Below are 17382 nucleotides of genomic sequence, written 5' to 3' on the forward strand. Positions count from 1 at the left end.
GTGTAAGTCATAGAGACATTTCGAGTTTTGCTTATTAACCCAAAAACAACGTATTTAATCCTTATAACATATTCCAAGAAAACATAACTATTCCTTTATAGTAAATAAATTCGGGAAACAATGACTAAATTTTATTCTCTAGATTAGTTACAAGTTACAACATGGAGTACTAAACCTTAGTAGCCCTCTATTACAACAAGTTACATTTATCCTTAATGCTAAAAACACACTCCCACAAGTTTTAACTTGTGTAACAATTGAGTAGGAGCAAACAAATACCCAAATAATAAAGAGAAACAAGAAAAGAAAGTAAATTAATAATGTATAAAAGCAAAAGTATCTATAGAGGGTTGAAGATGAGTTGCATGCCATGCTTAGGTCTAAGAGATAGCATGTGAGATGGCTGATGGCAATAGTTTGGGGAGAGTGAAAATGAAAACCTAGTGAGAATTAGAGTTAGCATGATTTTGTATTCCATGGCTGTCAAATTCCTCCCAACACACATCCTTCCTCCAAATCCAAATGGCAAAAACCCCATCTTGTGATTGCACCCTCCATATATGTTGTCCTCGAACCTCTCCGGCTTGAACTCGTGCACGTCCTTCCCCCAAAGCTTCTCGTCGTGGTGCATCGACACCACGTCGATCCACATGTTGGTCCCATTCGGAATCACCACGTTCCCCACTCGGATGTCCTGCCTTGCCTGTCTTTGCACGTTTGGAGCCGGAGGGTATAATCGTAAAACCTCATTCATTACCCATCCCATCTGCCAAATTAATCAAATCAGAAATAAGAATGCCATTGGATACTAATGAGAATAATAGTAAGTAAATAGTTTTTGATGATTGGTCGGTGTGGAAGCGTGGACAGGAAATTAAGAGGAATTCGGTGGGTATCGTTTTCACGTGAGGCTTACTCACAATCAGCACAAGCCACGTGGCACCACTATTTTGGTAACTATATCTCCCAACGCGTAGGAGAATTATTGTCGTCAACTACTTGGATTTCATTTAATTTGATGGTTTTATAAGTGAGAAAACAAAATACATACTGTTCATTTCTCAACCCCACAATTTGACTCTAAATTCCCAACACCTTGACTCAGCCCAGAATAGAGTCATTTTTCCATTTTGGTACGTTCCATAGTAATAGAGTCATTTCCATATTTAGTAAAAGTCAACACATTTTTCTACACTTACTTTACTTTCTCTTCATCTCTCTACTTTTTCATTTTCAAATTTACTCTCCCTTTACTTAACTCACCTAACACAAATTTTCTTAATCTCCGTGTCGAAAAGAACCGCCTCCGTTACTATGGAACGGAGGGAGTAGTATAATAGAAAAATCACACTATTTTATCTTTTGTTATCCTACTTAAATGATACTCCTAACTCAAATTAAAAATTGGTAAGAAAATGTCACCTTTTTTAGGCCAGCAAGCATTGCGACATCTCTAAGCTCCCCATCTCCGACGACTAGGGTGATCTCCTCCCTCAACTCCTGCTGCCACCTAGGGTGGATGGCGAGGAGGAGGAGTGTCCACGTGAGAGACAGCGCGGTGGTCTCGTGGCCGCCAAAGAAAAAAGTCTTGCACTCATCCACCAGCTCCTTGGTGGTGAGCGCCCTCTTTTTCTTGTCATCCGCCATCAGCATACCGAGGAGGTCCTTGGCCTCTGCCTCGCCGCCCCCTATCTTGGTCCTCCGCTCAGCGATGATCTCGCGGAGGAGATTGTCGATCTCCTCCCCGAGCGCCTTGGCTTCTAGGGTTTCCCTAAGGTTCAAGTACTTCCCCAAGGGAACCCCCACGTAGCGGTTGGTTTTGAAGAGAGTGATTTGCACATCTCTCAACTTCTCTAGAACCTTCCTCCCGTTCCCGTCGCTTATGCCGAAGCTCGTCTTCGCGATGATCTCTCCGGCCGTCCGGATTATCTCCCTCTCCACGTCGATCTCCGGTTGGCCCGAGCTGACCAGGCTGCCCCACCGGTCTAGCATGTCGCTCGCTGACTCGACCATTAAGCCTCCCATAGCCTATATATGCATCAACAAAAATGCTAGTGTTAGGTCAAGTTTTGCATTAAAAACTCAAGTCTAACATATAAGTATAAAATATACCTTCAAGTTAGCAGGAGAGAATGCGGGGGTGATGACGTGGCGGTGGCGAACCCAGTCGTCGCCTTCGACCATGACGAGGCCGCTTCCGAACATGGGCTCTCTGTCCTGTTTGAAGACATTAGGTTTCCCCCAACCTTTCCCTTTTATGTCTGCACTCATTTCCTTGACAAATTGTGGGTCGGCGATGTACAGAAACGCCTCCGTCCCCAACCAGTACACCATTACTTTCCCTACAATAACAAAACACCCAACAACTTTATACTCACATACACGTGCATGCATGCATTAAGAACGAATACTCCATCATCTTAACCAACACAAACACAAATACTATTAAACATGCTAGTAATAGTTATATATATAGTAATTGAGAGCCTACGTACCGTATAGCTTCTGCCATAGAGCGAAGTAGGGAAATGCGGTGGAATGGATATTGTTCGATATACTACTCAGTGGTGATGAAGACGAAAACGATGACAATAGTTTTATGTCATTCAAGTTTCCAAAAGGAAAGCTAGGTTTCGGCCCGGAAAATCCATTTCTTTTGAGCTTCCTGTAGGCCAAAAAAGGGATAATCCAGCAAGAAAACACTAGTTTTCCCACCAATATAAAGGCACACAAGATGCCCAAACTCATAGTAGTATTCATTAATAGATATCTCTTGTGTGTGTGTGTGTAGAGATTTTGAGTATATTTAGAGTTTGTGTTGATGAATATGCTATGGGAATGAGAAGAGGGGTATTTATAGTTGTGAAACAAGAATGTCAAATCATTGACTAGTCAGATACCAAATTTGATGTTTGAACATTTTTAATGCCTCTGCGTCTGCGTTGAAAACAAAAAAAATTCTAACTTGCTTTTTGTTCAGTGTTTATTAGGAGTACCGAGTACATGTTTGCGGTAAGGAATATGTCAAAGTTTAGTTCAAAATCAAAATCCTCAAACCGAGTACATAAATTTCGAGGGCGGCTTCTAATAAAGTGGTAGTTTGCCCCACGCACCCAAATCGATCTTCGCTTTATGCCACTTCATCATATTTACATGATTTTTTTACAATTTTCAACTTATATATCTTTATGTCAATATATATGAAACTTTCATATGCTACTTTAATATGGATTTTAATTACATATTGCTAGTGTAATATGTGTAATTAATTAATTTATGTGCATGTGATACATAACTATATACAGTACTCCATATAAACCAATACAAAGTTTAATTACTCTTTTTTCTTGTAGGTCGTATGCCATGTGTTATTGATGGAACAAGTCCTTTACTTTAATTAATTTAACAATATGATCAAAGTCTAATTTTGAATCAAGTCAATAGTAAAGTGCCTTTGATCCCCCGCCGAATGATGTTTTAGGAAATTGTTTTCATTTTATTTAATTATCATAGGGTTATTATTAAGTTTTTACTCTCAAATTTGGTCCCATGACAATTCAAGTATTTCAATTTAAATATCCTACATAAATAAGTATCAAATGAGTGACATGCACAAACTAATTAACTAAAATACCTTTTAATTAAAATGTTGAAAATTAACGAAAAGTTGCCCCAAAATTCACATAACTAATAGATAAACTTACATTAATATAAGCATGAGATCAAGATTCGGACAATATTTAAAAATATATATATATAAAGTATAAAAAAACTGAATAAGTTGTGTGTCACAAAATATACTAATAATAGCTGAGTTGACACGTGTGCCTGACTTTCAAAGCGTGGCATGATCCTCACGTTTGACGTGGCAAAACTAAAAGAGTCCTTTTTGTTTCATTCCTCTTTTCCGACAAACATAAAAAACGTTATGAATAAAAAAATAATCAACATTTATTATATCAAACCAAGAGTGAGACTTCTCTTCTCATATAAGGTGCTCCGGCCACCAATTTTTTTAATTTGCAGTCAATGATCAAAAGGGTCAAACATTACAATCCAGGAGAATTCTTAATTATATCTATTTAAAATCAAAAGGGAAGATCTAAAAGAAGATTAATGTGGGCAAAGTCAACTACTAAGAAAATATGCATGCAGAGGCAGTAATGATATCAATATGTGCAAATTCAACAAATTGATAAGTCCAGCATCAAGCTTTTGAACAATTGATTTGTCGTGTTTTTCGTTCAATTTTTAGAGATATTTGACAAACATTCTACCCTTTTATTGATTAAATTTCAACTTGTAATAAAGATGTAAATAATATACTTAGTAATGATGATATTAATATTTTTTATGACAATAAGTATCTATGTTCTTAAACTACTGATCTTGACTACCTTTAAAGGTTTGTAGTTTTTGGACTGGGTATACTCCGATTTAGGTAGGTAACTACGTGTAATTATTTGCTCAGAAATGTCAAAAGTATAAATAATATTAGAAGCAATTGTTGAAAATACCCATTTTATGTTGAATTGTGTATTTTGTACGTATTCGTTATGTTATACTGACATTTATGTTCTTGTACGGACCACAACTAAAAAAAGTATTTTTATTTTATTTTTCCCTGTGTGGTCAAGAAACATTTGTTTGCCCTACTGGCTATTAATATAATGTGACATTATAGTGGAAAAACTAATATTTTAAATATTGTTACATTTTTTCTTTTAGCGAAAATGACATTAATAATTAATTATTTGATGTTTCTTATTCCCTCAACTCCTAAATAATAATAACAAAACACATGCAACCCAATTATTACTAGGGAGGTTAGATTTTGAAATATAGATACGGATCATCATTGTATTCACACACCCTATGCATGGACGTATTAAAAATCTAAACAATTTATAGGAGTATAAAGCACCGACTAATAGAGTATTTTCTATTACAACGACAATGATTGGTCTTCACCAAGCTAATATGGAGTACCAAAAATTTAAAAACAAAAAAAGTGAAAAAAAAACTAACTTCCTTTTAAACTTATATACGCGTTAGTCAAACAAAATTAAATAATTAGCTCACAAATTATCGTACAGTATTAAATTCTGTCACTACATATAAATACCGTCTGTTTTTGGATGCCTTCCAAATCGGGAAGGTCAAAGACATTAATATTTTTAAACATCCAGATTTTTTGTCAAAAAAAGTCCACTATTCATACTTAGGTCCAACTAAGATCATAAAATGTATGAACATGGCCGGTGTGCTCTAGAGGCCATCTAGATTAACATATTATATCCATAGCTAATTGTCTTCGATTGACCGGTGTGTGATGCAAGATCGATACCTCGGTTAAAAAGACGATATATGTTGTTGCTATTGTTAGATGTTTTTTGTCTTTTGTCAATTTTTCGTGTCTTTTAGTATAATTTTTTACACTGTTTGAATTGTCATTCTATGTAGACTCTGCTCGTCTCTTCCTTACTTTGACAAATTTTCATTCCATATATTAATTAAATGTTTGTGCAAAAATCACTCAATGAAATTAAATTTTGTTACAATTTCAGATTTATGCGTCCGCCTGTCATATCTGATGAGGTTACAAAAACAATTAGATTATATTACCAGTACATATGGATATTGTAAAACTGTAGAAGTCATGAAAACATGTGTAATAAATTTGAAATACTGTACAAGTTGCAGAATATAAATGTTTTTCATTGGCCTATAAAGTGCTTCTTAGTTAACAATATCTTTCACGTCAGTAGCACTATAGAATCTTATCTAGTAGTATATCACTTTTAATAACTGAAACTAAATCTAGGAAATCAATTATCACATGTAGTGCTGTTAAATCTTCTGCTCAGTGCAAGTGCACTTTGAGTTTGAGTAGGCTAGCCTTTTGTTAATACAATGGCTTACGCGTTAGCGGCGTTACCTAGCCTTTTTTTTTTTTTTTTAAAAGATAGGGTATTTCTGAATTGAAATGCCATCAACCATAATTTCTAATCATGAAATGATAATACAGTGACTGTAGTCGCTATATGAAATAATAAATCGAGTATTAGAAACTTTGTGGAGTCGCAACTCAATCACATGAAGAAGGTCGTGGCTGACATCGTCTGTCGCTTAATTATTGGGTTGTGGAAGCATTATTTTATATGTACCTTTCTAAATTAGAGAGTTGAGACAAAACTATCATAGAGTTGGAGGTCGATTTATGAAGTTTTCTTGCAGTGTGATGGACCAACTCCACCTAAAATCGTCCCTGACTATATATATGATTGATTGATTAACAAACCCGCATCTCTATGATTGATATATCCTCATGTTTGAATCTCCATGATTACAACCTCTGACAGGGACGGATCTAATGTGCAAGGAGGAGGGGCAAATGCCCTCCCTCAAAATTTCATATCTATATATAAATTTTATTGCAGAAAAAAATTAATATTAATTTCTTCTTTAAATGCCCCTCCTCAAGCACTTCAAATATCCCCATATGTATTTTTGCCCCTTCTATGATCATTTTCTAGATCCGTCCCTGACCTCTGATCCATGAATATGTATCATTATTCGTTTTCAAAAAAAAAATGCTTTTATATAATAGGAGTAGTATCTTAAAAAGATTTTAATGTTCATGTGGATATATATGATCCGAAGTAGATAAGCATGGTTATGTCAATATTTTACTTTTGGCTATTAGGAGAGCCGTTATATCAAAGGGAAAATGTAACATGTTAATCATCACCGCCAAACAAATTATACACAAGGAAAAAAAGGATGGATCAATTGAACTTGTATAGTGTATACAAACAATGAATCATATGGATATGAAGACATGTCAATTTATTTACTCAGTCAATTAATTCCCAAGTTTTTAGATAAATATGATCACAAGGGCGGAATTGCGGCTCCAAATACGATAAGAAAATGCCATGCTGATTTTTTGATAGTAATATACTCATGATTTTCATGCAAGTAATAAAGCAACACCTTTTAAGTGAATGAATCTATTTTCTTTTTTATTTTGTTTTTTTGGGAAAGAAAGTACATAATATAGATATTGATATACTAATATCATCTTATTATTAGGAATTCATGTCACTATCTAATAGTAGCTAATAGGAAACAAAAATAATAAAACGACATAGATCTAGATTGATAACATGTAGTACTACGAGGTCGGCATTAAAACATAAATGCTAGAGAAATTACTTCTTGAATTGTTTTCTATCTACTACTAATTGAATTTTGCTTCTGAATACACTACATTAAATTTCCACGTGAATGTTAATTCGATGCAAGAATAACTTCCAGTACGCAGTTCAATCAGATAAATATATGAAATCTCTGATTTAACATATGTATTATTTGTGTACTGATCAGTTACTTCTCTATGAAAAAAAAGTAGTAGTACTCCTATATTAACTACACCATCCATAAGCCCTTACCAACGGACTTTTAATTATTTTGTATGCATTAATCAGTTAATGGTCAGTATCTTTATTTAATCAATATATATATTTCACTAATTTGATAAAAAACTAGTAGTAGTAATATTTTATTTCTAAAATGGGCAAATTATTATATTATCTCAACTTACTAAATACCACCCATTATAATGGATTTGGCAATTCGTCTTGTGTTTGGATATGTCGCAATCAATTTTAGTCGTTTTCCTATTTTTCATCTTTTGCATGATGATTTTCGTTTTTGTCTATATATTGAGGCTCAGAAAAGCGCATGTGTTTGTTGTGTGCATGATATTTTCGTCATGGGCCACACACTAACAAATAAAATTAATTTCTTATGATCGGCCCAGATATTAAGTTAATATGAAATCATTTCATTTCCATAAGAAAATTAATGTAAAAATATTGTTTGATTTCCATATTTTAAATGAAATATTATTAAAATTTACATGGCAAATCTAACGGCCAAGTACACAAAACAAGTCATTTTTTATTACTTTGTCTATCCTATTAATTGTCCACTTTTAGCATTTTTGTCGGTCATTTATTAATTGTTCATTTTCACTTTTTACCATAAATATAAGTGGATCTAACATCCCACTAACTCATTCCACTCATATTTTATTATAAAACTAATATATAAAAGTGAGACTCGTATTCAACTAACTTTTTCAATTCACTTTTCTTTACATTTCGTAAAACTTGTGCTAGAAATAAAATGGACAATTAATAAGTAACGGTGAAGTAATAAAAATTTAATTAATTATTAATTTACCTTATCTCTCACTTACTTATCATATAATATACTTCATCCGTCTCAGTTTAAGAGTAAGATTTAAATATGGCACGAGTTTTAAGAAATTGGTGGAGTGTGTAATAAATAAAGTGAGGTAGTGGTTGTTGGAGTGTGTAATAATTGAAATAAGGTAGTGGAAAGTGGGATCCTTTTGACTTTTTGTATGTTTAGGATTTTGTTTTGTTTTATTTTTATGAAAGTAATGGCATTCGAGTGTAAATTTCATCAACAATGATGTTAAATTTTATGTTCAAATATGATAGATTCTAAATGTAACTCTTAAATTGGAACGGACTTAAATGACAAAATATGACTTTTAAACTGGGACAGAGTAACTAAACTAAACAAATAATAACATTACTATTATTCATATATGTCTGCTGAACCGAAAATAAGTTCTCTAATCAATTTGGATTATTATAACTTGTGGTTGCTTTTTGATAAAATCACTATTCATATCGGGCGTGTAGACAGTCATCTTCTTTGTAGCCATTTATTCGGGCCTTTAGACAGTCATCTTCTTTGTAGCCATTTTTATTTTTTATTTTTTACTAGTATCATTTTATACGTGGATATAGCCATGATTTAATTCAAATCTTTTATACCTATATAAAAGGGGAATTTTGGAAAAAATAACTATAATGTCATTGTAATTTATAATATTATATTTATAGTATTATATACTCCTTCTGTCTGTAAATAGGAGTCCTATTTTTCTATTTTGGTATGTCCACGAATAGAAGTTTCGGTTCATTATTACTATAAATGGTTAAAAGGCCCACATCCCAACCCAATTCACTGGTGAGCCTAGCCTTCGAGGCCTACTCATTCCGGTGAATCTACATAAATAAATAAATACATGAATCTATGAATGGTTTCTTGCTCATGGTTTTGCATAATTGTCGACATTGTTTTTAACGATATAATTTTATACCTATGAGTGGTGTAAGCTACACAAGACACATTAATTTCAGAATGTAATTCGTCTGTGGAGCATATTATAGATTCAAATTCTGAAGCACTTGTTTCATACTAGTATTCTCCAAAGTTGGAGGGTACTACTAAGTGCCACCACTGATGATCCAACAATCTTGTTGAAAACGATATCCAAATACGTAGATACTACTTGTGTCTAACTTTTTTTTAATTGGCTTTCAATGTGCATTTGAAACTTATAACCAAAATGTATCATATGACATGCTTGAATGCCATGTCCCAGTGGAATTCTATCTCCGCTCTGATACCACCTAAACTGTCACACCCCAACCCTTATGACTTATGCACTTACTATAAATAAATTCAAATTTTCAAAAGCACACATATTATATAATTTCAAAAATCAACATTTATCAAGTACATATTTCAAAACATTCTGAACAGTAGTGAGACTCTCTCACCACTCTATATACTATATATTTATCTACATGCAAAAATGATGAGGAGGAGAAGGTTGTCAAAACGCATCAGCCGCCGACCCTGATAACATGTGCAATTCCTACGACGCATCTCAACCAAATACTTCACTCATATCTTATTCCTGAAAAATATTAGTGGTTTATATGAGCCACAACTCAGTATATATAAACCTTACCTTTAATTCCACATCTCAAAATCAAACATATTCTTTAAACAATATATATAACAATAACCAACAAATATTAGAAACAATTTCATATACATATGCATATGTCACTCCGTTCAATTTATTATTCTGTGACTGGTCAAGCATGTTATCTGCCCGGGATTTCCATTGTATATGACCTGTAGGTCCCTTTTTATTGTTTGACCTTTCCACGAAGGCCCCTCTTTGCATTATTGACCTTTCCACGAAGGCCCCTCTTTGATTCGACCTTTCCACGAAGGCCCCTATTTGCATATTTTCTTTGACCCATAGAACCCAGAGCAAGACTGTCACATATCCTCTTTAATTCCATGATTCAAATAATTCCAATACCATGCATCAATCATATCCATTGCACCAATTACATGCCCATATATTTCATCAATAATTCCAATACATATTCATTGCACAAATCACATATCCACATCATATTTCACCATCAATATCAAATAACACATAACCATTTCAAGCTCGCATCATATAATTCAAATATTCACTCCAATTTAACACATAGCAATCAATCACATAAAATATGTAAAATTAAAAATGAGATTTATGCACACTTGTTCATGAATAGGAAATCTATTTGAGCACTTGATCTGCTTCTTGAATCTCGATCTATAACCCTTGATCCTTGAGAAAATATTTTATCCCTCGTTTTCTTTTCTCCCTTCTGCCTCCTTTTTCTTTTTACCAAGAAACTCTACTAATTTAAATTGATTCACCTTCTAACAAACTTAATAATAAAATATTTAATATCCCACACTTTCTTACGAAATACACTAATGACTTAGGGAGGCAACTATGAGACACGTTTGTAACCACATGTCACCAGTGACGAAGCCACTATGGGGCCTGGGGGCCACTGGGCCCCCCAGCTTATACAATTATTAGTATATATATGCTATTACAAAGATAAAGATTGTGAGTAGCCCAGTTGGTTTCAACCGAAGTCATTGTTCTTGCAATACCCGAGTTCGAATCCCTAAGCCAGCAAATTGTTCATTTTTTTATCCTTTGCACAATTTACTTACATTTTTATGCTCCCAAGTCGACCCCCCTTAGAGCCTAAAATTCAATTTTTTTTCTTTGCTTTATTTTCTTACACAGGAGTTTGTTTAATGCTCCCAAAATTCAATTCATTCAGTAACAAATCATTATTTTTACACTTTTACTTCCAAGAATTTGTTTTAGTTTCTTAATTATAGTATTTTTTTTGTTTCCAAGTTCAAATCCTTCTACCTATAAATAAAAAAAAATATCCTTATTTTATTTTCTTACACTTTTATGTCTAATAGTTTTACTCTCACTGCTATTTTATTTGCATATATCCAACTTTTAGTTTTATATTACTCTAATTTACTTGCACCTTGTTTTATAACAATTATAAGCACATATAGTACTAGCATAATTCTAATTTCTATTATGCATTCTCTTTTTTTTCCCTCTCATTATTTATCTACTATATCTTTTGCAATTCTCCATTGCTAATGCTAAAAAAAATTTCGACGATGCCAACACTAAAAAATACCTAAGCCTCGGGCCCCCCAACATAAAGTTTCTGGCTTCGTCTCTGCATGTCACCATTAGGAAATTTCTCTTTTATATTCTTTCACATTTGTCAAGGTATATCGCTAGTTTTATATTTCTATTCATTTTACCATATTCATACATTTTCTAGTGAACTACATCCACACAATTATACATTTACACATACGAAAATTTATATATATATTTATATACCAAGCACATTAACTCTATGAAATTAGAGGATTGCGTACATACTCTATGTGATTCATTGGCCAAAACTAACATGTAATATCTATACATACTATATTTTACGTAACATATTTATATAATTTGTACTACTAAGCTTAATATAAAATAAACTTGTCCCAAAATAGTAGTACAAATATGCTATTATACAAAACGATGCATGCTTTGGATCAGGGATATCACAATTCTTCCCCCCTTTAAGAATTTTGTCCGTAAAATTCAGTTCTCTCTAAGTAAATGTACTCAAAGAAATTGTTAACCCGTAAATAAATGTGGATAGTTCTTTCTCATCTTTTCTTTGCAATTGTTTCATCTGGCGATCCACTATATTGATCGGTTCTTCTATACAACTCAAATTTTCATAAATCTGTGTATCAAGATCTTTCAGAACATGTGAAGGATCAGATCGATAAAGCCAAATCATACTGACGTAGAAAATATTATGAATCTGTGCCAACTCTGGAGGTAATGTTAACCTATACGCCAATAGTCCAACTCTTTCAACAATATCTCATGGTTCAATATAATGAGGACTCAACTTACATTTTTGCTTGAACCGCATGACTCCTTTCTGAGGTGAAACTCACAAAAAGACTTTATCAAGACTGAGATAGTAAATCGCGGATCTCTGTTAATATATAAGATACTAGAATACCATGTAAGCATTCCTGCAGATAATGATGTCAAATCTTCAAAGCAAAATAATGTCGCTAATAACAGATTTTGAACATAATAAGAAACTTTATGTACTTGCGATTGTTATGACACATAAGCAATAAACTTTCCATTAAGTCAAAAGATAACCAAATCCATGTTTCAGCGCATCACTATAAATAACATAATATCTTGTACCTGCGGAGATAACCAAAATAGGTGACATATTCAACCGATGCTTCCACTCATTAAAACTGTTTTGATATGCTTCACTCCATATAAAAGAAGAATTCTGTCGTACTAACTTCATTATCAATTGAATAATAATCGAGAAATATTTTCAGCTGAAAATCAGTTCAATCTATAGGAGAAAGAATAATATAGAAGAGAGTTATAAAATATAAAAAAACCCAGCCCAATTCACCGGTGACTTGGAACGTTCTAGTCCAATGAACAACTCTAAATGTGAAATTAGTTCAATATTTTCTTAAAACTCAACTTAAAGGATGTGAAATTAGAGGAATTTTTTAAGTCAACTTATGAATGTAAAAAGATTCTAAAAGCTAATATTAAATTCACAATACATAGGAACATAATTTTCTAGATAGTAAACAATAGATTGATAGAATACCCATTTATTTGAAAACGAAGTGACTTTAAAAGTTGATGCTCTCTACGATAATGGACAATATCAAATGTGGTCTTAGACTTTGCTCATTAATCATAGTCCCAGCTATACGATGCTATTCGAATTCTCTTTCAAAGAAAGTAACAGTAAATCTCGTACTAAAAATGGCATACAAACATACTAATGTAATCAATGGCGTGTAGAGTACTATTCCCTTCGCCCCACTTTAGCAGTCCCATTGACTTTTCTGCACTCGTTTTGTAAAAATGATAATAAATAGTTAAAGTGGAGAAATAATAAAGTAAAAAAGAGAATAATGTAGATAAGACTCTTCTCTATATTATTCTCTTTTTTATTTTATTATTTCTCCACTTTAACTATTTATTATCATTTTTACAAAACGAGTGCAGAAAAGTCAATGGGACTGCTAAAGCGGGACGGAGGGAGTATTATTTAAGAATAACAATTACTACCTCCGTCCTCCAAATTTTGACACAGTTTACCATTGCGGTCCGTCCCTGAAAATATGACACACTTCATTTTTACCATTTTTGGTAGTGGACCACATATTCCACTAACTCATTCCTACTCACATTTTATTATAAAACTAATACTTTAAAAGTAGGACCCACATCCCACCAACTTTTTCAACTCACTTTCCATTACATTTCTTAAAACTCGTGCCGGGTCAAAGTGTGTCAAAATTTGGGGAACGGAGGTAGTATTTATGATGATGTCTGATTTCTTGATAAATGATATGATACGAGTGCACAACCACAACTGGCCGTTGACATACCAGAGGTGCCTGAGGTAGTCGTAGTGGAGCTAAGTGAAGTCGCAACGGCAGCGGACGATGAGAGTGTGGAGGAAACGGGAGTCGGAGTCGAGGGGAAGAAACCAGCACGTCCAAAAAGGCAGGCAAAGACACCCGCACGATTTCAAGATCATGTTTCCCGTTAATAGTCCTTATTTTAGATATTTTTTATTTATTTTTGCTGAACTATTTTTATATTTAAACAATTTGAGTCGAGCAATTGATAAGCTCCATTTTGGATTTGCTTGTTGGTTCTTTCAGGAATGATCAAGTCGAAACAAACCTAGGTCCTTAGATATTATAAATAGGGATTCCGTGCATTGAAACCATTATTCAATAAATCAAAACTTACCTACTTTCCTTGCCTTTCTTTTACCGCAAGTTATCTTTTATTCTCGCAAATCCTAAACCCTCTTGCTCGACGAAAAAGGCTTCTGCGAACGGACATTGGCTGACGGAATTCTTTAGCCTAATATCTTAATACAAGAATTACTTGTATTATCATAAGTCATATAGCTCCCTAAAAGGGAAAAGAAAAACAACATTTAGAAATTTGTATAAGGAGTGTTAATTAGTTGATAGTTTCCGGGTTTTGATGTATCGCTTATTAAATGGGTGTATCATGAATTCATGATTCATATGTCTCTAAAACAAGTTATTTTGCATTATTTAATTGTGATTAAATTCAAAATTAATGGATCTAAGATTCGAATTTTTTTTATTTTAATTTGGTCAACGTAATTCACGTGCATGCATACCTTTTAATTACAGTATTTCTTTCTTTTTTGCATTTTCTATAACGTTCAAACTTATTTTATCTAATGCTATTACTCCATCAGTTTAGACCTATCATATTATATTTATTCTTTATAATACATACGATAAAAAAAAGTATCTGAATAATTGAGTCAATTGACCACATCAATGGAAATGGCTAAAACTCAAACATAGGAATAATATTCTATAATTACCTATAAACACTATTTTATAGTACTCCATAATTCAAACTCTCCAAGTCGCAATAGCAATAGCAGCCCTACTACCACTTGTTATTGACCAAGAGATTACTTTCTCTTCTTCTCCAAATTTTGCTATAGTTTCTTTTAAATATCTCTCATTTTTATTACATCGTCATGTGTGTGTGTGTATATATATATAGAGACGTGTTTAAAAAATAACTAATTTTGAAGTTACGCTACATCCAATCTCGTGCTGCCAAGTGGCCCAAAAATATGCAATATTGTAAACACTAAAATACAATATACGTTTATAGAAGCTGTACATGGATTTCGGTAGATTCCATTTTATTTATAGAAAATGATGTCGGTAGATTGCATTTTATTTATAGGCAAATTGCATTTTTTATTGTTGAGTTTTGCATTTTAGATATAGACTATTTAATTTATATTTTATATATAGACGGATTGTATTTATATATAATTAATTTTGCCTGCATTTACTTATTTTATTTGAATGTTATAATTAATTAAAACGTAGCGTATAGTAACTTATTTCAATCTTGTACATATTAGAAAATAAAAGAAAATCACCGTAACATAGCAATAATGAGACAAGCCAAAATAGATTTGGAATTGGAGGGAAGGAGAATTAATAATCCACGACACTTGTAAGAATTGTGAAGTCTGAAGAAAATATAATTTTGAAGAAAAAAGTATTCAACAAGTTAGGTCAAAGAACCCAATAAATGGAAAACAAAAATGAGTATTCATTCATAATTTTTTCCTACCCCAATAAACCCGGCATAATTAATGGAGTATATATCAACCGAATCAACTGACGCCAGGTAACTTCTACATAAATATGTGTACCAAATTCAATGTGAGAGAATATATAGATGTGCAAAACCACAAGATCAATAACAATAATGTAATACTATAGTAGATCTATAAATTGGGCAGAATACAAACCACAAGATAAATGTGAAATGTTAGAAGATTTTTGCACATTCCTAAATCTTTTCAACTTCTTAGAGGGGTTTGAGATAATGGACGAGTTTAGAATCTTATACTATACTACCATTATATCGTAAGCAACTCAATTTCTCAACAAATTCAACTAATAATAATAATAATAATAATATATGTTTTTCCTACCCCAAAACCACGCCATAATTAATGGTGGAGAATCAACGAAAATCAAGAGAGAAAGAGTCATGTGTTTCCAACTTTCAAGTGAAAGTTGATTTTCGTAACTTTCAAACATTTACACTTATGACTTAACAAGACTTTTCACATCTTCATAAATTCCATGTTTCACTACCTATAAATATATACCATTTCTTGCCATTAAAATCTCCACACCAAAACTTGTCTAAGTCTTTCACTAATTAAATAAATCCCCAAATTTGAAGGCATAAAGCTTCCTTCAATCACATTTCCATGGCTTCACAAAATGCATCTCTTGCTCTACTCCTCGCCCTAGCTCTTCTCGTCCAAGCCGCTTTTGGTTAGTAACCATATGCTTTTAATTCATTGTATATGTTCAACGTCACGGCAACTTATTAATTGTTGATAAATTTTTACTAGCAAATTTTGTATTTAATTTTATGACATACAATTAAGATTATTGATAGATGTTTTTGCATGGAGTAGTGAAAAAAAAGTAGGATTGATAGAGATTTAAGCTTACGTAGGAAACATGGAGTGCGAGAATTTGGAGAAAGAGTCGTGCGCGTACGCGGTGTCGTCGACAGGGAAGCGGTGCGTGCTTGAGAAGCACGTGCGGCGCAGCGGGGAGGAGGAGTACGCGTGCACGGCGTCAGATATCGACGCGGACAAGCTGAAGAACTGGATCGAGAGCGACGAGTGCATCGAAGCGTGCGGCCTCGACCGATCCGAGCTCGGGATCTCCTCCGATTCGCTACTGGAAGCGCGATTCGCTAAGCAGCTCTGCTCCAACCGCTGCTACCACAACTGCCCCAACATAGTCGATCTCTACTTCAATCTCGCCGCCGGAGAAGGTATATATATCTTCATTCCACGCCTTTCTTAATTAATTATTACTACCTGTATGTATTTACAATTTGATAATGAATGGTAGGGGTGTATCTGCCCAAATTCTGCGAGGCGCGAGGACCGAATGCGCGCCGAGAAATGGCGGAGATAAAAAGCTCGGGATATGCTGAATCTCCCATAGATGACAACGCTGCCACCTTCATTGGCTCCCCAGCATTGGCTCCCACAGACTACTAAATTGGCCTAAATTTCTTCCCAAATACTACTCCCTTATTATAGATACACAAACACAAATAAAGATACATGTAGATGCAATAGTGATACTCCCTTATTATATATACTATATAGAGAAACACAAATAAAGATACACGTAGATGTGGTAGTGAATAGTGATTGTTCTGTTATTTTACATGAATAAATTTTCTGTACTTCACTATATGGAATTTTATACTCTACTACTAGTATTTTGTTAAATCAGCAACGTTGGCTCCTAAATTCGGCATTAGTAGCTGCCAACGGGCAACGGCCTAGAATATATCGACTAAAAATTTAATGGTCTAGACATTATCACGTGGTCTGTTTAGCCATTTATAATTACAAAAATATTCTCTTTTCTCATTTTTTTTTGTGCAACTATGATCCA

General features: G+C 33.5%; 2 protein-coding genes across 3 annotated transcripts; one reads left to right on the top strand and one right to left on the bottom strand.

The window, feature by feature from the left end:
• Positions 1-71: 71 nt before the first annotated feature.
• On the bottom strand, positions 72-2800 carry CYP715A1 (cytochrome P450, family 715, subfamily A, polypeptide 1). Its single transcript, XM_048117906.2, has 4 exons — positions 2496-2800; positions 2113-2342; positions 1423-2028; positions 72-766 (listed from the first exon to the last, which is right to left on the bottom strand). Exons 1-4 carry the CDS (start codon positions 2758-2760, stop codon positions 341-343), a joined length of 1527 nt encoding a protein of 508 aa, XP_047973863.1. The 5' UTR covers positions 2761-2800; the 3' UTR covers positions 72-340.
• Positions 2801-16071: 13271 nt separating this feature from the next.
• Positions 16072-17213, top strand: LOC125216431 (uncharacterized). 2 transcript variants are annotated; one of them, XM_048118142.2, is made up of 3 exons: positions 16072-16230; positions 16418-16744; positions 16825-17213. In XM_048118142.2, exons 1-3 carry the CDS (start codon positions 16164-16166, stop codon positions 16974-16976), a joined length of 546 nt encoding a protein of 181 aa, XP_047974099.1. In that variant the 5' UTR covers positions 16072-16163; the 3' UTR covers positions 16977-17213. The 2 variants fall into 2 exon arrangements, with proteins under 2 accessions (XP_047974099.1, XP_047974098.1); XM_048118141.2 differs by having other exon boundaries at positions 16077-16230; positions 16409-16744.
• The last annotated feature ends 169 nt before the right edge of the window (positions 17214-17382 follow it).

The sequence above is a fragment of the Salvia hispanica genome, chromosome 3 (assembly GCF_029641045.1).
Source record: "Salvia hispanica isolate PSC_SH4W2 chromosome 3, Shi_PSC_v1, whole genome shotgun sequence".
Taxonomy (NCBI): domain Eukaryota; kingdom Viridiplantae; phylum Streptophyta; class Magnoliopsida; order Lamiales; family Lamiaceae; genus Salvia; species Salvia hispanica.

Excerpts from the sequence above, each read along its gene's own strand:
- CYP715A1 (XM_048117906.2), bottom strand. The coding sequence starts at position 2,760 with ATGAATACTACTATGAGTTTGGGCATCTTGTGTGCCTTTATATTGGTG. Across the intron at positions 2,343-2,495 it reads TCTATGGCAGAAGCTATACG|GGAAAGTAATGGTGTACTGG; the intron begins GTACGTAGGCTC and ends TTGTTATTGTAG. Across the intron at positions 2,029-2,112 it reads TCTCTCCTGCTAACTTGAAG|GCTATGGGAGGCTTAATGGT; the intron begins GTATATTTTATA and ends ATGCATATATAG.
- LOC125216431 (XM_048118141.2), top strand. The coding sequence starts at position 16,164 with ATGGCTTCACAAAATGCATCTCTTGCTCTACTCCTCGCCCTAGCTCTT. Across the intron at positions 16,231-16,408 it reads TCTCGTCCAAGCCGCTTTTG|CTTACGTAGGAAACATGGAG; the intron begins GTTAGTAACCAT and ends TAGAGATTTAAG. Across the intron at positions 16,745-16,824 it reads CAATCTCGCCGCCGGAGAAG|GGGTGTATCTGCCCAAATTC; the intron begins GTATATATATCT and ends AATGAATGGTAG.